Source organism: Ochotona curzoniae, unplaced genomic scaffold (genome assembly GCF_017591425.1).
Source record: "Ochotona curzoniae isolate NIBS_2020 unplaced genomic scaffold, NIBS_Ocur_1.0 contig_291, whole genome shotgun sequence".
NCBI lineage: Eukaryota > Metazoa > Chordata > Mammalia > Lagomorpha > Ochotonidae > Ochotona > Ochotona curzoniae.
In genome coordinates this window covers 3,824,570-3,852,043 of record NW_024465649.1, presented here as the reverse complement: position 1 = coordinate 3,852,043, position 27,474 = coordinate 3,824,570, and the positions used below count along the sequence as shown (strand labels likewise).

The 27,474-nt window shown below is 44.7% G+C and overlaps 1 protein-coding gene across 2 annotated transcripts in view; it reads left to right on the top strand.

Annotated features, from left to right (window-relative positions):
- PGM1 (phosphoglucomutase 1) overlaps positions 1 to 27,272 on the top strand; it is a 67,963-nt gene extending 40,691 nt beyond the window's left edge. For both annotated transcript variants that reach the window (XM_040978424.1, XM_040978423.1), the window contains exons 4-11: positions 617 to 742; positions 2,773 to 2,963; positions 4,512 to 4,666; positions 6,005 to 6,120; positions 16,694 to 16,829; positions 19,715 to 19,898; positions 22,207 to 22,341; positions 26,644 to 27,272. In XM_040978424.1, coding sequence (XP_040834358.1) covers positions 617 to 742; positions 2,773 to 2,963; positions 4,512 to 4,666; positions 6,005 to 6,120; positions 16,694 to 16,829; positions 19,715 to 19,898; positions 22,207 to 22,341; positions 26,644 to 26,733 — 1,133 coding nt within the window. In that variant the 3' untranslated portion in view covers positions 26,734 to 27,272. The remainder of the gene's footprint in view (positions 1 to 616; positions 743 to 2,772; positions 2,964 to 4,511; positions 4,667 to 6,004; positions 6,121 to 16,693; positions 16,830 to 19,714; positions 19,899 to 22,206; positions 22,342 to 26,643) is intronic.
- Positions 27,273 to 27,474: the final 202 nt, after the last annotated feature.

Genomic DNA, 27,474 nt, shown 5'->3' with positions numbered 1-27,474 from the left:
TTTCAGCATATGTGCTATGGTCCATCCTAAAGACCATCTTGGCGCATTCAGAAAATGCCAGCAGAGAGATTTCTTTAACTCCTGATGTTTTCAAAATGTTCAGAACCCCTGAAAATCCAGTAACAAGAGCAACAACAAGGCCAAAGTCGCATGTTTGTCTCATTGCTAGAGCAGAGCCTGTGAAAAACATCTGTTTGTGCTTTGAGCATTGAGTTTTGATGACAGTGGACCTGGAAACAGAAAGAAAAGTAGGCATCCCACTTTGTTGCCTGTGACACCAGTGTTCATCTGTCATGGTGAAGAACTGGGAGCAATGTGGTGATACAGCGGACTCTATGCAGCCTACACCCACCATCCTCCAAGCTGCATCCCTGCTCAGCGGATACATTTCTCATCCTTTCACACCTTGACTTTTCTCATCTGTAAAATCGGACTAATAACATTGACCTTTTGGGCAGTTGTTAGTATTGAATAGGATAGCATTTAACAGCCATGGTAAATTGGAGTTGCTCAGTAATTGTCCTTTGAAAGTAGCTATTGCAGGTTTATAGCAGGAGACAGTATTTGTGCATGTGTTCCATGTATCTCTGTCTTTTCATTTTGCTTGGTCTCACAGTGGAAATCGTGGATTCAGTAGAAGCCTATGCCACGATGCTGAGAAACATCTTTGATTTCAATGCACTGAAAGAACTGCTCTCTGGTCCAAACCACCTGAAGATCCGTATAGATGCCATGCACGGAGGTAGGGATTGAGTTCCCCTCCATTCCCTTCTCTCCAAGCAGTGAAGTTACTTTCTACTATGCAGAGCGTAAAGCTTTCCTAAATCTTTTCTCAAGTCTCTCTGGGCTAGAAGGTCTTTAGACAGAATCATTTCACATTCATTTCAGAGCAGTAATCATGCAGATTACAGCCTAATTATATGCAACAAAAACCAGTGGAGCCCATCCTCCTGGTGAGCCGGTGTGCAGGTCAGTGTTTCCACATGCAGCCTCAGGCTTGCAGTAACATGCAGCTGTGGTTGGGAACCCTACCTTGCATTTTCCTATGGTGGCCCATGGCTTTCTAAGGGGAGGGCCATGTCCTAGATGTGGTAAACAAGTTCCTTAGCCCTACACTTTCCCTCACCTGTCCCTGCATGCTCCTGCCCTTAGAAGAAGACAAGAGCAAGTAAACAGTTGCTATAAGCCCTGGAATGGTAAAATTTTCTCCCAAGTAGAACTGGGAAGGCTCCTGAACACTGAATGCAGTCTATTTTGTTAGACAGTGATTTGGAATTTTAGGATCCCATATTTACAAGGATTCTCTATGGTGCCTGCCTGTTTGGGGAAGTTTTTCTACCTGCTCTTGAACCCTTACAGTAACACTGCTACACTGGCAGACTTGAGTAGAAAGACTTCTCCTGGAACCATCTCTGAGACTTTTCCCTGGGCTCTTGTTGTCTTCCTTCCGTATGTGATGTGGTCCCTTTAGAGCACTCAACAGACTTCTGTTGATTGCCTACCTGATTCAGATGTGCTTGAAACAGAGATGGGGATGTGGTTTGGGAGATAGGGAACAGGTGGAAAACTGGCCTCTGGCAGGCTGACAACACAAAGGTTAGAGTTCCCAGTACTCTCTCTGGAGCATGGAAGAAGACATAGTGCCCTGGGGACAGTCGGGAAAGGTTACCTGAGAAACAGGGGGGAGGGCAACACACTCTGCTTTGGGGAAAGAGTTTAGGGTGGTGTAGGATTAAGCTTGAGTCATTCCCATGAGAGGCAGTGGCTGTAGCTACAAAATACCTTAAGATTCTTACCTACTCCAGAGAGAAAGGTGGCGGGGCAGGTTCTAAAATGAAGATATTTGTATAAACTCACACAACTAAGACTGAGTGGGAACTGGGATTCAGAGTTGTTATCTCCCTACCATGTCAAGTTGTCTGACAATAATGCAAAACAAACACAACACCAAGGGACAGTAATGGGAGAAAATTGTTACATTCATTTACAGCAACATTTTGGAAAACTGTCAAGGACTCTTCTCTCCACAACACTGAGAATGGGTTTCCGACTAGGAAGTCCCCAATCCTGTGACATGCCACGAAGGTCAGGAACACTACAGACCATGTGCCTCCTATGAGGGATCACATAGGAGGCAGACAACTGATGCACCAGGGTGTGGTCAAGGCCGCCAGGGCTGGTCCCTGCACCCAGCCCCAAGCCTCACCACTGAGGCATCCCGGGCTTCCTCTCACTCCCTTAAAGGGATATTGACTTTGAGGCGTTCATACCTTTGCCTCAGCCACTGTCTCAGGTGGTCACTGTCACCATCCTCACTTTGCAGATGGGAGAGACTGAGGCACTGAGAGAATAACTAACCTTGCCCAGGTTGTGCTGTCAGCAGCTGGCAGAGCTGGTATTGGAGTTCAGACACTCTGATTCCAGAGAGCAGACTCTAGAGCACTAAGCCGTAGCACCTTGGGGGCCTTTCAGAAGGACTGAATTAGAAAATGGTCGTGCAGGGAGTCCCTGTGGTTCCAGCCCTTCCCTCTCCCTACTCTTTCCTTTACAAGCAGGCTCCACCTTTTCCAGCCAAATCGCTCACGGTTCCTTTCATATGGAACCTTTGCCCACTCACGCTGCTCTCTGCTAGCCTGTGAGTGTGCACATTCTCATTGTTGTTACTGCTGTTCTCTCCAGACATGCTCAGCTCACCCTCCCTTCCCCCTCAACCCTTATGGACTCTGGCAAGTCCGAGTCTCTGACTCTCCTTCTGTCTCACGCTTTGCCTAGTCGTAGGCCCCTATGTCAAGAAGATCCTCTGTGAAGAGCTGGGAGCCCCTGCAAACTCAGCAGTTAATTGTGTTCCTCTGGAAGACTTCGGAGGTCACCACCCTGACCCCAACCTCACCTACGCAGCTGACCTGGTGGAGACTATGAAGTCTGGGGAACACGATTTCGGGGCCGCTTTTGATGGAGATGGGGTGAGTACCAGTTCATTAGAGTGAACTCTAATGCAGGCCAGGCTAGATGATGCAGCTGGGGGGAAAATAAAATCACTGCTTCTACCAAGCGTTGGAAGCCTGGTAAGCAAACATCAAGGATCCAGCCTTGTGCCTGAGGCCAGGAAGAAACTGCTAGAAGACCCTGCTGAACAGAGACAGTGAGAGTCACTGAAACATAATGCAATCCAGCAGGCATTTGATTCAGATTTTCTCAGAATGGCTGGGGCATTGGGCTCCAGATAGAATGTAATGACTGGTTTGCCTTGAGCTTGCTGAGTCCTGGATACCTCTCCTAAGTCAGGTTTCTGTTCTCCATCAGTAGTTGCTACTTATTTCATCCCTAGAAGAGGTTTTGTCTTGCAGCAGCAGTGGTAGGGGGTGTGGTGTTGTAGTATGATGTGTTAAGACAACACCTGTGTCCCTGGCATCCTGTGGTGCCCAAGATACATCCCATGAGTATCGCTTTGAGCTTGCTCCACTTCTGCTCCAGCTCCTTGTTCATGTGTCTGGGAAGTGAATGGGCCACTGCACCCACATGGGAGCAGTAGATGAAACACCTGACTTCAGTCTGAACCAGCTCTGACCATTGTGGTCATCTGGGGAATAAACCAGTTGCTGGATCTCTCTCTCTTTCTACATCTCGGTCTTTTTAAAGCAAATCTATTTTTAAAAGTCAGCAATATACCCTTTTATTCATTCACATACATGATGAAACTGATTTTATAGCATATATGAAGACCATATTGAACTAAGAGTTCATTCCTTCTCTACAGTTAAAACCTCTGTTTCTGTTTAGATTGACTTAAATTGGTGACTGTGTAACAGACATGAAGAGGCATGTCTTAGTCACATTTATACCTCTGGCATCTCACAGACAGTAGTTTTTCCCATCTCAAAGTTTTCAGAAATTAAAGGAGTTCCTAGCAGACATTGTTTTGCATCTTTGTGGTACAATACATGCTGGGAATATCTTCCTCTATATTCCCTGAGTCACTTGAGTGGAATCTGGGTGCCAGCCACGACAAAGGCAGTGACAGTGGCAGCACACTTTGCTGAGTCCAGGACCAAATGAAGGGCCATGATTTTGAAGCCTTTCCTTGAAGAAAACTGTCCTTGTTCCTTGAAGGATGCCTGGTGGACTCACCAAACTTGTTAAATAGCCTGCGTTTCCTCCTGCCTTGCCTCTCTTGCGCCCCTCTGGGAGAGAAGTGATTGGTTCCAGAGTTTGGAAGAAGTCTCAGAGGTTAAAGTTAGCTGGCCTCTGAAGCGAGAACACAGTATTTGGCTCAAAAGGAGTTTGTACTTGCTCTTTAATTGAAAACAGTCTCAACGCTTTGGCGTGGAGGTGCCTCTGACCCAATGGTATTGCACAAATCCGTGAAAAATAAAAGCCAGCATTCAAAGCATGGTACTCTATGAGTCAATGTGTCAGGTTTACATTGTAGAAAACTTCCCTGGAAGATAGTTTGATTTCTTTAGTCATTTGGTTTTTTATAAGCCTTTCTTTGAATCTCTCTTCTCCCGAAGGACCGAAACATGATTCTGGGCAAACATGGGTTCTTTGTGAACCCTTCGGACTCTGTGGCCGTCATTGCTGCCAACATCTTCAGCATTCCCTACTTCCAGCAGACTGGGGTTCGTGGCTTTGCCCGTAGCATGCCCACCAGCGGGGCCCTGGACAGGTAGGTCTCTCCTTCCCCTTGGCCTTGCTTCCTTGTTTCATCAAGGAGTTCACGATACCCTTCCCTGTGCCCAGAACATGCTTTCTCCCTTTTCAGCCTTGGCATTTGCTGCAATGTGTGTGCCAAGTGGAAGCGATGGGTAGAGCTTGTCAGGATTAGATGTTCCCTGCCCCTGCAGCATTGTCTTAGCACCCTGTACTTCCTGCATCCTGACACTTTATCATGGCTGTCCCACCAGTCTCTATACTCTTGCCCTATGAGTGTACCTGGTGCATAATAGTGCACATACACATGTAGGTTTGCTTGTTATTTTTTTAATGAATGAGTAAATGTTAGTGTGCCAGTGGATGGATGACAGTTCTGACTTGTGGCTACACTATCATGCATCAGGCCTGTTACGATATAAAATATCTGCTGTGTCACCCTTGAACAGTGTAATCGTCATATTTGGAAAAAATGGATGGTCCTCATGTAGAACTGTAACTGAAAAAACTCAATTCCCAGATTAAAAAGTTCATTGTATTTTCCTAGTTTTCAGAATCATACATTTGCTTTCCTCAAATGTCAGATTCCAAACATGTCATTGCTCTGCCAGCACTAAGGCAAGTGTTCTGGAAAGCAGATCCTACCAAAGCAATGACTAGAAACCTAACTTTTCCTGCTTCAAGAAAGAGGGGTTAAAAACAAAAACAAAAAACCTTCACCCAAAGATTTAAAATAGACCAAGGCTGTGGAGGGGGAAATCAAATGTGTTGGAAGGCAAAGGGACCAGGGAGGCCTCACAGTCCACTTTCCTTGTGGGACCTTGAGATAAAATGAAAAGATCAGTGGTGGGGAAGCTGAGTCACAGGCTGTCCAGCATCCCAGCTGTGTGACCTTGGCCTGATACCATAACATGCTTGACTCCATTCCCTTCTCTGAAATGCTGAGCTCCCAGACCCAGTAGTCCTTGATTCTGTGATTACAAGTGCATCTAAACACCATCCTTCTGTTCATTAAAGAAGGGTTGTAGTGGCAGTCTGTATCCAAAGCAGGTGGATAAATCACCCGAACAGCAGCCCTGTCTGCTTCAGTATGGGTGCTTCTAAACCACTGAACTCAGTGATCTGAATTAGTTCTTTCTTCTGCCTCTGTCTCCACCTCCTCTGAACCCACACAGAATAGCCCATTGTGTGCAAGTTTCCCCATACGATTTTTCTACCAGCCCTCAAATTATGTCTGCCTCTGAGCAATGCTAAATGGGACCCCTGATCACAATAACGGTTGCTCTTTTTCATCTCTCAAGTGGCCCTGTGCACACTCCTGCTGTGATGTAACTTTGATTTCATGCCTTTGAAGGGTGGCTAATGCTACAAAGATCGCTTTGTATGAGACCCCAACTGGTTGGAAGTTTTTTGGGAATCTGATGGATGCAAGCAAACTGTCGCTTTGTGGGGAGGAGAGCTTCGGGACCGGTAAGTCACACTCTTGTGCTAGCATTTCCTTCCCTGGAACACTACTTCTTGTGAAAGCTTAGACTGCTAAGATAGCACTGAAATAGCACGGTGGCTGATGTGTCCTAAATCCAGACACAATTTATTTATAACAACCCTGATGTGGTATACACATTTGAAAAGCAGTGAGCATGTTCCGCCAGGAGGGCTAATTTTGCTCTCAGAGGATCACATCTAGGAGACAGGAAGTTTGGGGGCCTCCTCTGTGGCGTGACCATTGAGTCTGCAGGGATTAAACAGAGTGATAAACAGATTTTTCTTTCCTCAGTGGTCAAGGAAACCTTTATAAATGTTTTCATTTCTGGGAAGAAATATGGTGGAGCAAGTCAGTTTTTCGTTTTTATTTAAGGAGAGGTTTTAGCTCAGCATTAAATCTTCCTCTTTCATAGACCCAAGTTTTCTATAGCAATGGTTACCAATTTATCAAGGATAGATGAAGGGAGACCATTAAGGTAGTGGTAAATTGCCAGGTGATCAAGAAATTAAAAACACATCCTTGTGCATGAAGGCATATGTTGACACAGCAGTACAGTCAAAGAGTGAGACGGAGTACACTCTGGGGATGACCCAACACCCTTACACGTTACTTTCTGTGCTTTCCCTCTCCATCTATGCCTGTCCAAATATTGACCTGAACTCCCACCTCTTCCATGGCCTTCCCCAGTACCCTGTTGTACCTACATCAATCTCTCTTTTCTAAACATCTATTCAGGTGTGTGGCCCTTTCCCATGAGTTGGTCTTCAGCCAGGTTGTGAGGTACTTAGATGGCCACAACTCTTAGCCTCTCCTCTCAAATATATCCAAGTAAAGCAACTAATAAGCTCAGTCCTTTAAAACACGGCTGCCAACCTTTAACAAAGAAAAGAAGATCAAAACCAAGCCTCTGTCTGCCTCACAGTTAATTGGATTGCCATTCATGCGAGGTTAAAGGGAATGGAACTCAGATTTCCTTTTCTTCCCTCCAAGTCTGGAGATAGGGTGGATAGAATACATGGATAAATTGGAGGCATACATTTACAAAATCCTGAACAGTTTCATATCCTTCAGAGAAGGGCAGTACTCTTTCACAGTGAATCGTTTGGAGAGTTAGAAAGTACTAAGAAGGACAAGTGAGTCTTGGAGTTGAATATATTCCACTAAGGAGGTAGATGACTTTCCAAAGTTCTAGATCCCTGAACAGAGATTACAAGACCATTATGTAATCCTTTCTCACTTTGTAAGTACAGATGGTGCCACATTATTCCACAGGACACTATGTTGATGCCTGAGGATCCTTGAGGTGGGCTTCTCTCATCAAGGTTCTCTAGTATTATCTATACTGGGCTTTATACCATTTGTTCTTCATGGATGAAAACGTCCCTAAAGGCAAGCACCGTGGGTAAACCTTCGATTTTTCTGCCACATATCCTACCCTTCCTTAAATCAGTGCTTAGCTTAGTGGAAAGAGGAAATTAGAATTAGGTTTCCTGTAGTGTGTGGGAATGTGGAAGAATACTAGTTTGACAAGGTTTGGGGAGTCAAGAAAAACTTGGAAACTTGGAGGACACCTCTCTATCTTGCAGATTCACAATGATGTTGGCATTTGAAGATTCAGAAACATTTTAATTACCGTAAGGAATCCTGTAGGTACAATTATGTCCACACATAATTAACTACAATACTTTCCTTTTGGTAGTAATATTCAGTAATGTCTTCTCCAACAGACCTATGTGGGAAGTGCTGGACCAATTAGATTGGACCCCTCGAGCCAAATAGGAGTCCCTGGTTGGCGAGCTAGGAAGAGCCCAATGTCAGGATGGCAAATCATATAGCAACTTGAAGCCCCTCTTGGGTCCTTTTCCTGCATTGGGTCTTCCAGTTATTCTTTGTTTCACATTGCTTCTAGACCTAGCATCAGCTTTTATGATGCTCCTATCTGATGACCAGGAATACCACTGATCCTGAGTCTTCTAGGGTTGGCCTTGCCAGTGAGGAATGGAGTGGGAGGATTAATTCTGATGAGCTAGACACTGAACTTTTTTTCCATGTAACTTTTACTAATGCTAACTTTTATTAGGTTTTATGAAATGTAGATTGTTACAACATTTAAGTTTCTGCCATAGAGCATTGGCCAAGAAAAGTCAGCCCTGTAGTATTTGCACAATTGATTTTTTGGCACCAAAGCATTAGACTTTATTCTCTGGTAGCATTTGTTCTTATTTATTAACCCCGTTTCAACAAATGCCTGGTTGTTTCATGGTTATCCATCCATAGTTTTATCTCCCCTTTGATATCTTTTATATCCAAAGAGAGAGTGTACCATGGAATAATCCACAAGGTCTTTCTTTGAAAAAAAATTAAGATAAACAGTTTGTTAAAGATAAACAGTGCATTAAAGATAAATGCTTTAGAAGCAAGGTTGCATAGCCACAGGTCTCCAGTGTTGCAAATGGGAGCAGCTGACCTTATTTAACTGAACCTTGGCTCTTCATGTTTATACAGGAGTTAATTTCCACCCACCATTCCCTTGACTGGTGACATTTGCAACAGTTTCTTTCTAGGGTTTCTTGGCGTGGCTGGTACTGCCCCTGTAAGATTTGAAATATTTGAACTCTGTAGTTTCAGTGCAGGGTACATTGTTTCTATATTTTTCCTGGCAACAGCAGAGACAGTTTGTTAGGCAAATCTTGCTGACTTTCAAAAGCGGGTCAAGCCCCCTAGTTAATGGCTCCCTTGGTACTACATAACCCTCCTTGGTGAACTCTTGGCAGTTATGAATTTATAGTTATTTGAGAGTATTTGACTCATATCTATTGATTCCACTAAACTGTTAAGTTCCATGAGGATAGGAATCTTACCTGTCTTTCTATTGGATCCCTAGAGCTACACTTGGAGGCCAGTACGGAATAGGCACCCATTGAATGTATGAGCTAACACCCACTAGTCACCTGACACCTTCCATCTAGGCAAATGGAAGCCTGCTGCTGGCAGGGGCTGAGCTGTACATGCCACTGGCCGCCCTTTCCTGGCCAGTGCTAGAACCATCAAGGGACAGGTAACATTGTCCTGCTGAAACACCCACCCGCATGGAGAAGCACACTTGTCCTCTTGGGGTGGCCTAGGACTCTTGGGAGGACTCAACACCACTGGGCTCCATAGACCAGGGTTGGGAGCCCTAAGGTCTTAATGGAAATAAATGAGTTCTTACAAAAGATGTCTGCTTGCAAAGAGGTGCATGGGAATGGGACCTGAGAAGCTGCAACTCAGCAGGCAGAAGGAAGCAAAGGCATTTAAAGAACAAGTCCACGGTGCTGTGTGACTAACACTACCAAGCGTGTGTGTCTTTCATTGTGGACAAACAGCAGCTTTCTCATGTGACCTTCAAAATTAAAGAGCCTAGGCCACCTCCTCAGACTTTAGCACGGCGGATGCCAGTGATAGGTGTGTTGTTGTTGTTGTTGTGTTTTTTTTTTTTTTTGTAAAGGATGCAGAACTGGGGACCAGAACTAGACAGGTTAAACCTGCTGCTGTCAGCTGGTCTCATGATGCAAGGCTATTTTTCCTCCTGACAGTAAATGGTGCAAGTTTTCATATACGAGGGCAGTGTGTCAGTTCTGTCTTAACCATGGACATGACAGGAAATTGAAAGTGAAGTCACCACACAGTATAGAATGTCACTGTCCTCTGGGGAATGGAAAGACTAGAAAAGAGGAATAGGAAACCAGATTGAAAGTGAACTTGATGTCACCTGGCAGTATGCGAGTAAGGTGGGATCTGATCAGATCTAGAGCTTAGCGCTGTTGTTTTTCCTGTCCCATTTTAATTTATTTTTATTTTTATTTTTCATGTTACAGTTTCATAGGCTCAGGAATTTCCCCTTCCACCTTCTTTATCCCTCTTCTCCCCACACTGATTTCTCCTGTATTGTTACAGTGGTATAATCCTTCAGCAATAGTCACAAGTTCATCATTCTGCTATTTAAGTGTATCATAACATTGTAGGTACAGGCAGGATCCCAAGAGTAGTGATACTGCCTTATCCAGGAGAGACAAGTTAAAGAAATACAGCACTAATATTTTGCAAATTTCCTTTTAACTTCTCACAAAAAGTCTTTCATGTTTCTACTTCCTTGCACCAAATTCCTCACATGTATATTGAACTTCAACTGAATCGCAGGTAGTGGAGAAGCTTTGGGGACATGATTGTGAGGAGCACTTTTTCCTGAGTGGCTCCAGAAGTTTCCTAACGTGATGGACAAGGAGGTAGAAGGGCTCTGGGAGTTTGGGACTCAAGAACCCCTATTCTGGTTTAGAGGTAGGGACTCAGGCTTCTGACTCCCTGCGCATTGTAACTAGCAAAGCTCCCTAATAGAGTAGGTGCTTTCCCTGTAGGTAAAGCCCCCAAGACGAGGTTGAAGCTTCCTGTGTCTAGAGATACTGGTGTCCCACACACACTACCCAGCAGAACTAGGCTTTAATCCTACTTGGAGCTGAGTTAGAACAGTTCCCTCCCTGTCTGTGTCCCTCACCTTGAATGTGTGTGCTCCTCTTGTGCAAGCAGGGGGTGATGGGTATCACTCATGCTGGGGTTTTCTTGTGTACTTGAGCATGCTGACACTGATCCATGCTCCTTGAGTGTAAGGTGAAGTTTGTGGTCAGACACAGTTCCTGCCCTGAAGGCTTCACCACTCTCCTCCAAAGACGCCTTAATCTAGAGAAAATATGCCTACAGGCAGTCTTGAGCAGTGCCATAGTAACTATTAGGGAGAAAGTTCTAGAGTTCCTGAGAACAGCCTCTGAGGGATGGGAGGGACTGGAAAAAGCTTACTGCAGAGCACACCTTCGTTTCCCAGGGACTGCTGTGTACAGTGAGAGGTCAAAAGGGAGACATCGCAGGCAGGGCAGGTCAGCCAAGCCAGCCAACCAGAGGGCACCAGTGGGGTCTGAGTCTTGTGTGGGCCAAAGTGGGCCAGAGGGGCCAGGCTGCCAAGAAGTTACCTCTCTCCTAGTTGAAGGTGGGGTCTGAGCGGGGGGACAGCGTGTCTTGGATGAGGGTTGGGGTTGAAAGTAATTGCAGAAGGTGTCAGCCGGTATAACAGGTGCAGTAAGTTGGACCTTTCTAGGCAGAGAGCACAGCACGATCAGGGGGCTAGAGGGAGAGAGAGACAGGCATTGATACTTTGAGACAGTTTCTGAGCTGTCACGTCCCTGTCCTCAGGCCTGTTATGAGCATGGGCAGAAACTGCAGTGGCCCCTAAGTAACCTAATTCCTGAAGCATCCGCTCTTGGCTTCCCCAGCAAGGGCTGACATTTTTCTTGGCTGCGACCCATAGTGCGCCCTGACAGAGTTTGCATTTTCCACAAGGTGCTGATTAGGCCAAAGTCGAGTGACAGGTGTTTGAAGATGCTGACAGGGCAGAACTGTGTGTGCTCAGTCAGTGTGGGAGATGGAGCACAATGCAGGACTGACCTGCTGGCCCACAGTGTTCCCCTGTTCTCACAATTCAGTAAGCTTGGTTTCTTGCCTTTCCATAAAATGATGCAAACATAATGATACGAGTATTCACATTCGTAAGGAAGAAGGAACACTCTGTTCCCACTGCCCAGAGGAAAGAATAGACTGGATTATATTCTGTTTCTTCCCCTTAGTAAGGTCGTTGGGAAATATCTTAATTTTCCTTGAGTGTGTTTTTTAAATTTCTCCTTTTATTCATAATGGCAGCTTGCATTCATATGGTGCTTAACCATTTTATAACTTTATGTATGTATTCTTGCTTTAGCACAATAATTTCTCGTAGTAGCGTGAGTTTAGCATAATCCTTGTTTTGCAGTCTAGGGAAATGGGGCTCAGAAAAGTTAAGTGACTTATTCAAATTCAAACAACTTGTACATAGCAGAGCCTCCAGTTCAAGTTTTCTGATTCCTAGAAGCAAAGTATTTTCATATGAGGCCAAACTGTAAAAGCAATAGTTTTGGAGACACATACCTACTAGGAACTTGTCACTATTCATTGGCACACTAAAGGAAATTAAATTTACCCAGCCATCCTGAATACTAATTGAGTTACTCAGAGCTTCGTCACATTCAGCATGATTAGTGAAATTAACAAGAATATCCAAAGAGACTGAAGATCATTGCAAGTGGAAGAAAAGGGTTGTTTATGTTACCCCAGGGGGACATTGTATTTATGACATTAGGTGTGTGTGATTTAGTTATCTTCAGCCAGGTGGTGAGAGTTGGATGAGATTTTTACATTTTATATTCATTTCCACATGAAAGAAAAAAACCATGTTCCTTCCTCAAAGCAGAATAATATTTCCATGCTTTCAGTTTAGCCAAAAAGTGAAGGAAAAAGAAAAAGAAAGAAATTGGGGTGGGGAGAGGGGAGGAAAAAAGAGGAAATTGCCCAGTGGGGCGTAGATAACTAATTCCAAACTGTGGACCGCTGTCATGAGTGCCTTGCTTCTCAGGATGAACTGTTGCCAAAAACATACCTTCATTTGCAAAATCTGTAAGATGTAGGGAGCTCACTAGTTGCTACTTGAAATAGTAGTCAAGGCAAATAAATGTCTATAAATAAAATTGAGTAAACACAACTGAAGTATGTAAAGCACTAAAAATATTGCCTGCTTTCACTAGTTTTGTGAGCATGCGAGGTTTGGAAACTGTTAACTTCTAACAGTTGTGTCTCTTAAGAGTTTATCTTCTAAAAGAAAAAGTAGTATGTTTTTGTGAGCCAAGAAAGAAAAAGAAAATGTTGGAGTAATTAATTAATTGCCACATTCCTTCATGCTTTCTTTCCAAATCACTCATCTGCCATATTCCATGTGCTAGTCACTGGACTTGCTTACAGTGATAGATAGGAGATGCCTCCAGGAAGCACGTGGTGTGAGGGCAGAAAGGTTCATAAACAGATCAGTGAGGCTCGTGGAGCTGGAGCCACCCCTGATGTTTTGTACAAGTTTCTATAGGAGAAGGAAAAGAGAGCACACAATTGCATGAGGAACCTGTCTCAAAAAAGGAAACAACAGTTGAGCTAGGTCTGCAAGGATGAGACAGGGAAGGAAACAATTATCCAATGTTGGGCCTACTATGTATCCAACATGGTGCTAGAAATCGATAGATCTGAGAAGACAAGAGCCAGTAGGAAGGCAGGTGGGGCAGACAAACACGCAAAGATTCCCAACTAGGAGAGCAGGCAGAGCATGATTGTAGAGAAACTATATAGAGTGCTACTCAGAAATCAGATAGTAGAGCTCAATTTTAATCTGTTTTTCTTCAAAACAAGGAGTTTAAAGGCAAAATATATGAGTTATGTTCACATTAGGCTCTTGCTAAAAGGTCTCCATGCACATAAACACATCCAAAGGATCCAATTTCTTAATTTCCAGTTAAGATTTTAACATGGACCATGAGAGGAAGCCAATGTCCCATAGTTTGTTTAACCAATCCTGACTGGTTGGAAATGTGCTAGAACTGGAGTTGCTGGATCCAGGAGAAATCCTCTTTGAAGGCCTTGACTCTTGTTGCTGAAGGAAAATGCCAAGGTACACTCTGCCAACCACATTGGCATCTTGTTTCCCTTTTACCTGGCCTGCTGCTGGGGGTTTCATCTTTCCATCTGTGTCCATTGTCACATGCAAGTAGCAGTTCCTTATGTTTAACCTTAGTTTTTCTTTTTGAAAAACAGTGCCTGTGTTTTATTATCTTAATTTATTATCTGTGTTTCTTTTTTGGTGGACTTCTTCTTTATGTCCTGGGGCTGTTTTTCTATTGAGGTTTTGTTTTTTTCTTATTAATATATAAGAACTTTCATTGAGTATTTAACACCTACTTTATAGTTGCAAATGTGTTCATGTTATTTTTTTCTTTTATCTACAGTAGTTTTGCTATATATAAAATGATAAATTTTTGAATTTTATTTATTTATAAAACAGATAGCAGAAAGAGAGAGAGAGAGATCTAGCATCTGCTAATTGACTTTCCCAATGGCAACAATGATTGGGGCTAGGCCAGGCCGAAACCAGAAGCCAGGAGCTTCTTCCAGGTCTCCCACATGAATGCAGTGGTCCCTACACTGGACCAACCTCTGCTGTTTTCCCAGGTGCATCAGTAGGGAACTGGATCAGAAGTTGAGCAGCCAGGACTTGAACTGGTACCCATAAGGAGTGTTGGCACCACAAGGGTTGTTTAATGCACTATACTGCAGTGTCAGCTCCCTAATGCTAATTTTTAACTAGACAAATACATTTATTATTTTAGTATACAAATAATTTATATTTTTAGGTTTTATTTTGTTTTGTTTTGTATTTACAATGCTCACTAGCAGGAAGCTTGATTATATAAGCAGTGCCAGAATTTGAGCTAGACACTCCAGTAAGTGACACAGGCATCCCAGTCAGTGTCTTAACTGCTGGGCAACATGCTCTCCCCAGTACTGCATTTTTTAAAATTGATTTTGTATATTTAAAGGTAGAGAGACAGGTACCTTTCATCCACAGGTTCATTCCCCAAATGCCCACAGCAGTCACAGCCAATCGAGGTCAAAACTGGGAGTTAAGAACTGAGGATACAGGCCAGGCATGATAGCCTAACTGCTAAAATCCTTGTCTTACATGCTCCAGGATCCCATATGGGCGCCGGTTCTAATCCCACAGCCCCACTTCCCATCCAGCTCCCTGCTTGTGGCCTGGGAAAGCAGTCGAAGACGACCCAAGGACTGGCTTTGGATCAGCACAGCTCTGACCATTGCAGCCACTTGGGGAGTGAATCAGTGGATGGAAGATCTTTTCTGTCTCTCCTTTTCTCTGTATATCTGACTTTCCAGTAAAAATAAAATAAATCTTTAAAAAAAAAAGTAGAAGAAAAAGAAGAAGAACTGAGGATGCGTCTTCCTGTTGTGAGGTGGAGACCCACAGCCTTGGGCCCTGAGCTGCTGCCTCCCAGGACCACGTTAGGAGAAGGCTGGCATCAAGCACAGAGCCAGCACTAAACCCAAGTCCCCAGTATGGAAAGTGGCCATCCCAAGTGGCATCCTAACTGCTCTGCCCAGCATTTGCACCACGAATACTGAATCCATGTAACTGTCACCCCCAAGATACTCAAAATATATTGACATCTATCTATAGTATTTAGAGGTTTCCAATTTTACAACTGAATTTTTAATTCATCTGGGATTGGATTCTTCCTAGGAATGTTTATAAGAAACATACTATTTCTTTATTTTTTTTTTCCACTTACACTAATGCTTTGTAATTGATGTTCTATGCTATACCAAATTATTCCACTGATTTTCATCAAATTTCGGGACTGCTTTGAGAATCACCCACTTCACAGTGTTATGGTGTTCTGTTCTACTTTGTTTTTGTTTTTATTCAGTATAGCTTGAATATCCCTCTCCTGAAATTCTTGGGACCACCAGCCTCACCTGGTCAGGTCTTCAATCCATCAATCATTAACAAAAGACCTTGGGGCTGAAGCATCTCCCTGAGCTTGGGGAGTGAAGTGTTTTTCTACCCATAGCTTATATACACCATGAAAAAAACACACTGCATTTTTTTTTCTGAGCAGCTATTCTGTCTTTTTTTAAAATATATTTTTATTTTGAGTTTTGAATTATGTGGTACAATTTTGTATAGGCTGGGATTGCCCCCCAAACTCCCACCCCCTGTCAGATTTTTCCCATTTTGTTATAATAGTGTAGCCCTTCATAAGGAATCATAATTCTATCAGTCTCTTATTTAAGTATACCCTGACATTGTTGGGACAGACAATGTCAGACAGTCCAGCATCCCGTTGTCTAAACATGTGCAACAGTTTCATTGGGAGTCCATCTTTTGTCTGGATGCAGGGATGCGTGTTCCATTGTACCCCCACATCAGTATATGATAGACCCCAGTACTACATCACTATTTATTACCATAAGTGAGGAGCCATGGAACAAGGTCAACAAGTGAATACACTGCATTTTTAGTGTCCCTGCATTTTGACTGTGATAGGGCACTTAACATCAGATGTGACATCTTATGTAGTGGTTTCGTGTTTGTGGTCAGGAAGTCTCAGATCTGGATGTTTTAATTAGAGGTTTTCCATCTGCATATGACTCCTACCAGGTACTCAACTTGCCAGGAATATTTTATAATTTAGTGAAAACTGGGTGCTTTTTTTAAAAAAAAATATGATTTATTTTACTTTTTGAAAGGCAGAATGACAGAGAGAGAATGGGGTTTTCCATCTCCCTTGTTGGCCTAAACCACTGGGTTGGGATCGGTCCAAAACCAGGAGCCCAGCTCTGTCCTGGTCTCCCATGAAGATATCAGGGACCCGAGTACTTGGGCCATCTTCCACTGTTTTTCCAGGTGCATTAGCAGGGAGCTGTCTTAGAAATGGAGCCGCCAGAACTTGATCTAGAGCTCCAGTCTAAGATGTAGTTGTCATAAGTGGCAGCTTAACTCACTGCACCGCAGTGCCGGCCCCTGGATGCCTTACTATGCAGGATGTGCCCACGTGTTTTGGAGAAATCCTGCTTCTTACAGCAGCCTGCTCTGCCTACCAGGTTCTGACCACATCCGTGAGAAGGATGGTCTGTGGGCTGTGCTCGCCTGGCTCTCCATCCTGGCCACCCGCAAACAGAGTGTGGAGGACATCCTCAAAGACCACTGGCAGAAGTTCGGCCGCAACTTCTTCACCAGGTGAGCTGCAGCCTGGCTCAGACAGAGGTGGAGTGGGTCGGGGTGGGTCTTTCCTGTGCCCTCACTCATTCAGCTTCTACCAAGGGGGAAATTTTAGCAATATTTCCTTTAGGATTGAGGTAAAATCAGTTTTGCTGAAAACCATAACAATCATGCCTTACACATTTCACTGACATAATTCACAAGAATACATGCTTTAATAAGCATGTTTAAGTGCACCCAGTGAGTGAGCATGATAATGATAGTAGATCTGGGTGAACTCTGTAGCCTTGAGTTGATGCTTTCTCATTTTCAGTTAGGGGAACTTTAAGTTTAGTTGCAATCAACATTTCTGACTCATTCAGATAGGTTAAAGTAGATTCCCAAAAGCTGTGTATTTCATTCATTGATTCAACAAATATTTACTGTATATCTAGTCTCTGCAGGCACCAGGGAAAGAGTAGTGAGACAAATACTAACAAAACTCAGGAATGTTTTCCTGTGCATAGTTTTTTTTTTTTCTTTTTTAAAGATTTATTTATTTTTATCAGAAAGGCGGATATATAGAGAAGGAGTAGAGACAGAGGAAAGACTTTCGTCCATTGATTCACTCTCCAAGCGGCTGCAACAGCTGGAGCCAAGCCAATCCGAAGCCAGGGGCCAGGAGCTAGGAGCTCTTTCAGGTCTCCCATCTGGGTGCAGGGTCCCAAGGCTTTGGGCCATCCTCGACTGCTTTCCCAGGCCACAAGCAAGGAGCTGGATGGGAAGCAGGACCGCCGGGATTAGAACCAGCACCCATATGGGATCCTGGCACGTTGAAGGTGAGGATTTTAACTACTATGCCAATGTGCTGGGCCCACATACTTGGGTTTTTGACAAAAAAAAAAATCACTAGTGTTTTTTAGTTGTTCCAATGCTCCTTTCTCCTGAAAATGCGAGCATCTGACAGATTTTTTTCCCTGGACTTTAGTGTTCTGTGAAAGGGAAATATGAAAAAAAGATTATTGGATAAAATATGTTATCTGTAGGAAATGTGTGGATATAATTTCTCTGCCCTGCATTTGTCTTTTCTACAAACTGGCTGAGTCTGATGAGAGCATTCCAAAAATACAATCCAGATTTAACAGTTCACGATCCTTGGATAGTCAAGAAAGGATTCAACCTTAAGCAATTTGGGCTCCTTAATCAGAATCCTTATTAACTTTGGAGAAGTTTATTGATCTTCTTCCCTCCAGCTAGTCTTTTGTGAAAGGCGTCAGTAATAACTGACACCTGGCACCCCAGCCGCGCTGGGAACCAAAGCAAGAATCTACTGTCTAAAAGCCAGAAAGACCTGGTGATTCAGAGCAGCGGTCATGAACTTGGAAGGGTCTAGAGTTTCACCAAAACAGGGCCCTGGTGGTTTCTGTGCCATGTGGTGCCCCCGGACCCCTATCTCATGGCAGGCACTGTGTAAATGAATGAGTTCATCAGTGACTGGTGGCCAGGTTTGGGGAGCTTGTTCAGAGAAAGGGTTGCTCTGGAGTTAACTCACAGTTTCCATGTTAAATGATTTTAACGTATTTTTGTTAATGATCAAAAGTGATTGCTAAGCAAGTATTATGGATCAAGTCCTTAGAATCTGAATTTCTGATGAGTAGTGACTCCATTGCACTCTGTTTATAGACCCGGAGCGCTGGGCACTTTTGCATGCATTGTGTCACGTCAGCCTCAGAAGGGTCACTGATAAGGCAACTGGCCCGTGGCTGCCCAGGCAGTAACTGGGCGAGGCTGTATTCATAGCTCGTCCCATCTGATGCAAAGCCCAGATTCTTGCCGTTCCACCCCGCTGTACCTAGGATTTGGAAAACATTTTCCTCGAACACCCAGAGGTCATGGATGCAAAGCACACACACCTGGTTGTAATTTCTTGCTGTTTATCATTTTCACTGGGGGAAAGGGCTGACTTCAAGATTAAGGGGATGGTTCTGTCCTTGTTTCCCAGAATAGCAGTGGGGCTGGAATGGGATAGGGGGGCAGCCTACCCCCCCGGTATTTCTTGTGCCTCACAGGTGTCTTCCTGCACACAGTGCATTTGTTTCCCTGTTGCAAATACATGTAGAATCTGCTCCCTGGTGCCTCTGAAAAAGAACCCTCTCAGGAGGCTGTGTGCCACCAGGTCAAGAAAAGCCACCTGCTAGAGTCTTTAAGTTCCTCAGAAAGCAGTCAAGAACAATTCTAGGAGGAAAAAAATAATTGGCTTAGAATTTCCTTTGCAGTGCACTCTTTCCCCCGGCCCTCCTATTGTCAGGGTGAGTCTGAAACCCGTGAGACCAGAGTGACCACGGTCACTGAAAGACGGGAGGCTTCGCAGATGGAAAGACGGAGAGCTGACTGTCTTCCTCTGGTCAGCAAAACCTTGGCCTTGCTTTAGGAAGCACCGGGGGAGACTGGAGCTTTCCCGAGCCGAGGTCACACCTGCTTAGGGCAGGTCCCAGACTGGGAGCCATCGGAGCAATCGTCCTCCTCTCAGCCAGGATGCAGGAGTTTGGAAGAGCAGCGGCTGAGTCACGTGTAACACTCTCTGGAAATAACATGGCTTTGAACTCTGCCTCCCCGGGACGGGGTGACTCAGTGTCAGATAGGAGCTCTCCAGCGCCTTTGAAGCATCTTAGAGCTTTATCCTGCTGCGAGACGGGCAGATTCCACTTTTTCAGAAGCTCCTAACCCAGCCCTGAAATCCTCCAAGCCCTCCCTTTCATCCCCGGCCTGTTCTGTCCCCTGTGACTGACAAGCTTCTATGTTTGGCCAGCTTCTGAAGTTCCATGCTTTTAGGGGAGGGCAGACAAGGTGATGAAGGGCAGGCTGCTGGCCCTCAGGGGGGTCAGAGGCAAGCCCGTGGGCCTCAACCGCACGACTTGTTCCAGGTACGATTATGAGGAGGTGGAAGCTGAGGGTGCCAACAAAATGATGAAGGACCTGGAGGCCCTCATGTTTGATCGCTCCTTCGTGGGGAAACAGTTCTCAGCCAACGACAAGGTTTACACTGTGGAGAAAGCCGACAACTTTGAGTACAATGACCCAGTGGACGGAAGTGTCTCGAAAAACCAGGTAGGTGTGGGTTTACCTGTGTACAGGAGACAGGCCTCTGGCTTTACCTAGGAGGTCTCAAGGCCACTTTTTTTTTCTTTCCTGTGCTGTTTTGTCTTTTTAGGACTGCTGCTCTCTAAGAATTTTCTCTTTCTTTCTCTCTTTCCTTCTTTTTATTTGTTTAGTTTTTTGTTGTTGTTGTTATATTTTACAATGTGTTCATTTGAGAGACCCAGACAGAGATGGCTGCCATTTGGTTCATTCTTGAAATGCCTGCCACAGCTGAGGCTGGGCTAGACTGAAGCCAGGAGCCAGGAACCCAATGCAGGTCTCCCCCTATGTGGGTAGCAGAAACCCTTACCCATCACCTCCCAGGGTCTGTGTCAGCACAAAGCTGGAGTCACGATCCAGAGCCAAGAACCGGACCTGCTGCGAGATTGAATGTGAGATGTGATAAGGGCGGTGCATAGCCTAACTCCAGTCTTAACTGCCCAGCTAATGCCTGCCCCTTGGCAGATTTTCTACTGAGTTTCATGTGACTCTCACGTGCATTTGGAGAGGAATTTGTCCTGCTTCTAAGCAATCCTCTTTGATCTCACTTTGGGATCTTTAGCACAGACTCCAGAGGGATTTTTGAACCTTCTAAAATTGTATGCAATGTGTCATGTTACACATGTAGGACTCCTGGAAAGAACATGATGCCGAACTCTGGCCACGGATGTCAACTCTCCTCCTTTCTCTTGACAGATTATGGAATGACAGCAGGAGAGTGGCATTATTATACGCATTTCTTTCATGTGTTTCCAGTTTCTAACAGAAAAGACACGCAGACAGGGCCTCCCCTGACTTAGAGATGCTAATTGCTGATATCCACAGTCCACAGGACACGGCAGGGTGTGGCCACACACCCCAGTTGAGGCTGCCCTTCCCTGGATATAGACACAGTTCTGAAGGGTCCCCTTATGTGCCTGGTACCCAAGGCAGCAGGCTGGTTCAGCGTTTCTCCCAGCTCCTCTCAGGCTGCATCCTCTTCTCGTAACTGCAGAACAGGGATGCTAAAGAAGAGCATAGAGCCTTCCCAATTTGCTTTTTCCTGATAGGCCCAGAACTTTGGCTCTGTCCTTTGCAAAGGCATTTCACACAGCAGGATTTGGAGAAGATGGCCCAGGTGATTTGTTTAGGACCTCTCTCAGGAGAGCGGGAGGTGGGAGGGTAAAAGGAACCAGGCCGCAGGGACCCTCAAGGTCTGAGTCGTCCTCCCCCCAAATCCTGCCCAAGAGGCTTCTCCACCATGTGCCTTTTTGCCATTGGAGACTTTGTGTCCAGTAGTGATTATTATAAGCTTTGCCTAAATGATTAAAACATGAGAGGCCTGGGTTCCAAGAGGTGAGAGGCATGAAAGAGAAGAGCTAGAAGCCCAGGAGATGGGAGAGCCAAACAAAGCCATCAGAGAGAGTGCAAAAGGCCGGAAACAGGAAGTTCCAACTCTGCACTGCATCTGGTACCTGTTAGAGAGAGCCGGGGCGAGGGGTGCCAGCCCAGGCCGAGGGCTGCTCTGTCTCTGCCAAGGAAGAAGGCAGCAGCTCCATTTCTAGAATCAAAACCTTGGTCTTTCCATCCTTTCCTCCTGACATAGATCCTTGAGCACCAGAGACATTGCTGGTGGGGGTGGGGGGACGAGGAGAGCCACTGAGAGAAGGGTCGGCTTAGCATGTCCCCACAGGGGCCCCAGCTTGGATTACTAGGAACCAGTAGGAGATTGGCCACACTAGAAACCTGCTGTATAGTTAGGGAATAGGCAGTCCTGCCCTCTAGAAAAGTGGCTTTGTGATTTGGTGATGAGGCAGTCTGGACCAGCGTTTCATAGGCTTCTTCCCCTCGTCTGTCTGAAACATCTCCTGGGCTGCTCTCAGCTCATCCTGTCCATCTTTTCCTCCTAATCTGGGAGTCTGGGAGCTCCGCTACCTCTAGCAGCTTTTATCTACTTGTTTCTTATTCCGCTGGGAATGATGACTCCATAAATCATAGGGATACAGGGTTTGGAGGGGAGGGAAGGGAAAGCCTCCTGTTGTCCAGCAGCACTGACGTCAGGTCTCGCACGTGGCTGTGCAAATGTTTCTCCCACATGAGCTCAGCCCCCAGCACCTGGTGTGGTGAGAGGTGGACAAAAGTCAAACTCGTGAGGCTTGACTGTTGTTCATCAAAGATCTCAGCCTCCGATGATCAGATGGGGGTGATATTAGGGCTCCAAACAGACCCCTTTCCACTTGCCAATCTTCTGCCTCCTTTCCGGCCCATGGGGAAAGCAGTCTCTGCTTGTCTTTTCCAGGACTTGCGACTCATTTTTGCAGATGGTTCTCGTATCATCTTCCGACTGAGTGGCACAGGCAGTGCGGGGGCCACCATCCGACTGTACATTGACAGCTACGAGAAAGACAACGCCAAGATCAACCAGGACCCCCAGGTAATACCCAAGCCCTCCCCCACCCCCCGATTAGTTTGTTCTGTTGAAGGGAAGGGTAGGACTTCTGCTGAGGCCCTGTTCCTGTTCCATGTTTCCCAGAGCACCAGCAGGGTGCCAGCTGCACCCACTTTCCTCCATGTCCCTCTCTGTGTGACCTAACAGTAGCGAAAGACAGCTACTTACTATTTATTAGGCTCTGTTCTAAGTCTATTACATGAATTCACTCAGTTTTGCTTAAATGAGGTTGAGTATTACTCTCCTTACTATGCCATAAGGAAATGGTGACTCAGTAAGGGTCAGCACAGCTGATGGATTGACCAGCCTCAGAACTGGCATGTTCAGGATAACTAGTCAGCCCCTCCTCTGATCTGCCAGCTCTGATCGTCACTTGGCTTGGTCTGATAACCAGCTGTGACAAAACCAGTATTGGTACTTGATGGGAGCAAGAAGAGAAAGGTTCATGGGTATTCATGGAAAAATCTGTGGAATTGCAGCCACACCCATGGGGTCTCCTAGAGTATGTCAGGATGAGCAGAGAGCCTGAGAGCCACGGATGGGACAGGGAGCTAGCAAGAGTGCTGCCAAACTGGAGGACCAGGGGCAGGCAGTGAGGCACGGGCAAGTTTTCCCAAGTGATGCTCCGCATAAGAGGCCCAGCAACTTTATGCCTACAATACTGTGTGATTTATGGAAAAAATTTTAAAAGATTTATTTATTTTTATAGGAAAAAGAAATTTATGGAAAGGAGAGAAAGATCTTCCAGCTGTTGATTTACTCTCCAAATGGCCGCAATAGCTAGAGCTGAGCCAATCCAAAAATCAAGAGCTAGGAACTTCCTCTGGGTCTCCCACATGGGTGCAGGATCCCAGGGCTTTGGGCCATCCTCCCCTGCTTTCCCAAGCCACAAGTGGGGAGCTAGATGGGAAGTAGAGCAACTTGGATACAAACTGGCGCTCACATGGCATGTCAGTGTTTGCAGGCAAAGAACAGCCAATTGAACCATTGCACTGGCCCCGAAAGAATGTTTGTTAAAGAACCCAAATAAACATTTTCCCAAAGAAGGCATACAGATGGCCAGTGTGTATATGAGAAAGGTGGTCAGTGTCACTAATTATCAGGGAAATACAAATTGAAAACAAATTGAAATATCACCCAATAGTGATGGCGCAAAAAATAAAAAAGATAAAAGTAACAACTGCTTGGGGTCTGGCACTTGGCTTAGTGGGTGCCGGTCCTAATCCTGGCAACCCCGCTTCCCATCCAACTTCCTGCTTGTGGCCTGAAATAGCAGTCAAGGATGACCCAAAGCCTTGGGACCCTGCACCTGCATGGGAGACCTGGAGGAAGTTCCTGGCTTTTGGCTTTGGATTGGTGCAGCTCCGGTCACTGTGGTCACTTGGGGAGTGAATCATCAGACAGAAGATCTTCCTCTCTGTCTTTCCTCCTCTCTGTATATCTGACTTTCCAATAAAAGTCAAATAAATCTTTTTTAAAAAAAACAGCTGTTCATGAAGATGTGAAGAAGAGGGAACCCTTGCATAGTGTTGGTGAAAATGTAAATTGGTCAACTATTTTGGAAAACAGTGTAGAAGTTTCTCAAAAAGTTAAAAATCAAAATACTGTATGAACCAGTCTAATATTTCTGTGTGTATGGGTGATCTCCAAAGGAATTATAGAAAACGTGTGTTATAGAAAGGAATGGGTTTAAAACTTTTGGGATCCCAGTGCGAAAGCCTACTGCTTAAATCCTCGCCTTGCATCCACCCTGATCCGTTATGAGCACTGGTTTGTGTCCCAGCTGCTCTACTTCCTTTCCACCTCCTTACTTGTTGCCCGGGGACATAGTAGAGGATAGCCCAAAGTCTTAAGACCTGCACCCAAGTGGGAGACCTGAAAGAAGCTCCTGGCTCTTAGCTTCAGATCGGCCCAGTGCTGACCGATGCACCCGCTCGGGGAGTGAACCAGCAGATGGAAGATCTTTGTCTCTCCTTCTCTCTGTAGATCTGCCTTTCCAATTAAAAAATAATATGAAAACCTTTTTTTTAAGATTTTTTTTTTTTACAAAGTCAGATATACAGAGAGGAAGATCTTCTGTGCAATGATTCACTCCCCAAGTGAGCGCAACAGCCGGTGCTGCGCTGATGCAAAGCCAGGAACCAGAACAACTTCTGGGTCTCCCACACAGGTGCAGAGTCTCAAGGCTGCTTTCTCAAGCCACAAGCAGGGAGCTGGATGGGAAGTGGAGGTGCTGGGATTAGAACCGGCGTCCATATGGGATCCCGGCTCATTCAAGGCAAGGCCTTTAGCTGCTAGACCACAGCGCCAGGCCCAAAAAATCATATAAAAATATTTTTTAAAAAATGTTTTTTTTTACCAAAATAAACATGTCTTTTAATTTTATTCTACTGTGAACTTTGTAAATCACTCATGCATATCCAAGGTAACTGCCTGGAGATTTTGTTGCATGAAATAAGCTAGGCACAAAAAGACAAATGTTGCTTGATCTCACATGTGGAATCTAAAATACAGTTGAATTCATAGAAACAGAGAAGACTGGCTGCATGGGGCAGGGCTCGAGGAAATGGGGAGTTTTTGGTCAAAGAACACATTTCAGCTAAGAATCTTTAAGAAGTCCTAGGGACCAGCACTGCTGCATGGCAAGCTAAGCAGCCACCTGTGATGGTAGCCTACATGGGGCCCACTCAAGTCCTGCATGTTCTGCTTCCCAAGCTCCCTGCTGGAGCACCTGGGGAAGTGGTAGAGGACAGCCCAGGTATTTGGCTCTCTGTACCCACATGGGAGATCCAGAAAAAGCTCCTGGCTTCAGCCTGGCCCAGTCCCAGGCTTTGCAGTCCTTTAGGAAGTGAACGAGCAAATGACAAGTCTCTCCTCTTCTCTCTCTCTCTCTCTCTCTCTCTCTCTCTCTCCTGTTTCCTCTATGTAACTCTGCCTTTCAAATAAATATCTTAAAAAAAGAAGCCCTAGATATCTAATGTATAGCATGATGACTATAGTGAATAATACTTTATCTTGTACCTGGAAGTTACTAAAGTAGCTCTTAAGTGTGCTTAATAGCAACAATATAGCAAAAAAAAAAAAAAAAACTATGTGAAGAAATTTGTCTTGACTATAATCATTGGCTTTATATATATATTATATTTATATATACACGTGTGTGTATATATACATAAGTGTGTGCATATAAACATTATCAACACATCATGTTATATATCTTAAATATAAATAGTTATTTAAAAGTTATTTAATAGTTATTTAAAAGTTAAAATAAATAGTAGTTTGTCATGCTTTGTTTTCCATAAAGTCTTTTTGTTCTAACACTAAGATCCTAAAAAACTAAATTGGGAACCCCTGGCATAGTGATTTTGAGCATAAGTTTTGGAATTAGAGAGACCTTGGTTTAAATTGATTTGTTGCCATTTAATATCTGTGAATCCTTAGACAAATCCTTTCAACTTTAGAAGTCATGATTTCCTTGTCTGTAAAATGGCAGATTTATACCTATGTAGAGAGTTGAGGGGATTTAAGGAGAAAATGAATGAAAAATGCTTATGGAGCTGGTGTTGTAGTGTATCAGGGTAAGCCTCCACTTGTACTACTGGCATCCCATATCAGAGTGCAGATTTGAGTTCTGGCTGACTCAACTTCTGATCCAGCTCCCTACTAGTGCACTTGGGACGGCAACAGAGGATGGTACAAGTACTATGTACCTGCCCTCCATATAGGATACCCAGGTGGAACTCCTGTCTCTGCTTCAGCCTGGCCTGGCCCAGCTGTTGTGGTCATTTGAGGAGTGAAACCAGTGGATGGAAAACCTCTCTGTCTGTCTCTCTGTCTCTCTGTCTCTCTTCCTCTCTGAGTGTGTATCTCTATATGCATTTCTCTCTCTCCCCATATATATATGGATATATAGATATAGATATATAAATTATATAAGATATAAGTTATATATCTATATGTCTAGACTATATGACATATATCTATATGCTGCCCAAGAGGTGATAAGTGTCACTTTAGCACCTGCTGATGGGTTGGACAAAGGGAGCATGGAGAGGAAGGTATCAAGAATGATTGGTCGTTGGTCACACCACATAACCGATGATGGTGTTGATTCGCTCAAGTGGAGAGTACTGGAGCTAGGTTGAGGGAGGAAAGACATGTGTTAGGTTTTACCCTCAAGACGTGGGAATAGGCAGCTGGACATGGTCTTGGAGTTCACAGGTAATCCACTATGGATCTGTGTGTGGAGAAAGTGATGGAAAATGTTTCTTTTTTCTTTCTCAGGTCATGTTGGCCCCTCTCATTTCAATTGCTCTGAAGGTGTCCCAGCTCCAGGAAAGGACAGGACGCACCGCGCCCACCGTTATCACCTAAGAACACAGACCAGATGATGTACGTCCCTCCCCAAGTCATCTGATTGAAGAATGCAGACAGAGACAAAGTGAACACACCGGGACTTTCTTGGATTTGATCATCTCCTAACTGGTTGTGGATGAACAGTGCATTTGTGAGGCATTGCCATTTGAGATGCCATTGGGAGCCATGTGAGAAAGAGGGGAAGAGAGCCCAGAGGTTTATATGAATATCAGTTCATTTCCATGCCCTCCTGCACTGCCTGGGTGTGTGTGTAGCATCAGGCGTTGTTTGCAGTGTCCTGGGACGTAGAGGCTGAGCGTCTCTGTCAGGCTGCCTTTCATCCCAGGATTTACCAGTGAAATGACAGTGCAGGTTTCTTTCTCTGTGGCGAATTGTTCTCCCATCGACACTTACATGGAGCCCATCAAAATGCAACCTCTGGTGCCTTTTCTCTCATCAGCATTTCTTCAGAGTAGGACGTACATATCTAGAGATTTCTGCTTTGTTTTGCAACATAGTCCCAGATGTACAGTTATATTGGGCTATTAAAGCAAAAATAAGCTGCTCTTGCTTATTGTCTTTTTCTTTAACTTATAAACTATATTATTTTAATTTCAGAACTTTTTTTCTTTCTTGAGATGGAGGCTATTATGTGTTGCTTGAGTGTCCTAACCAGGAAACAAGACAGTTACTCTGCTGGGTTGCAAATTAATACACTCAAGAACTAGAATTTTAAATCTTAGCAGGGTCAACTAAGCC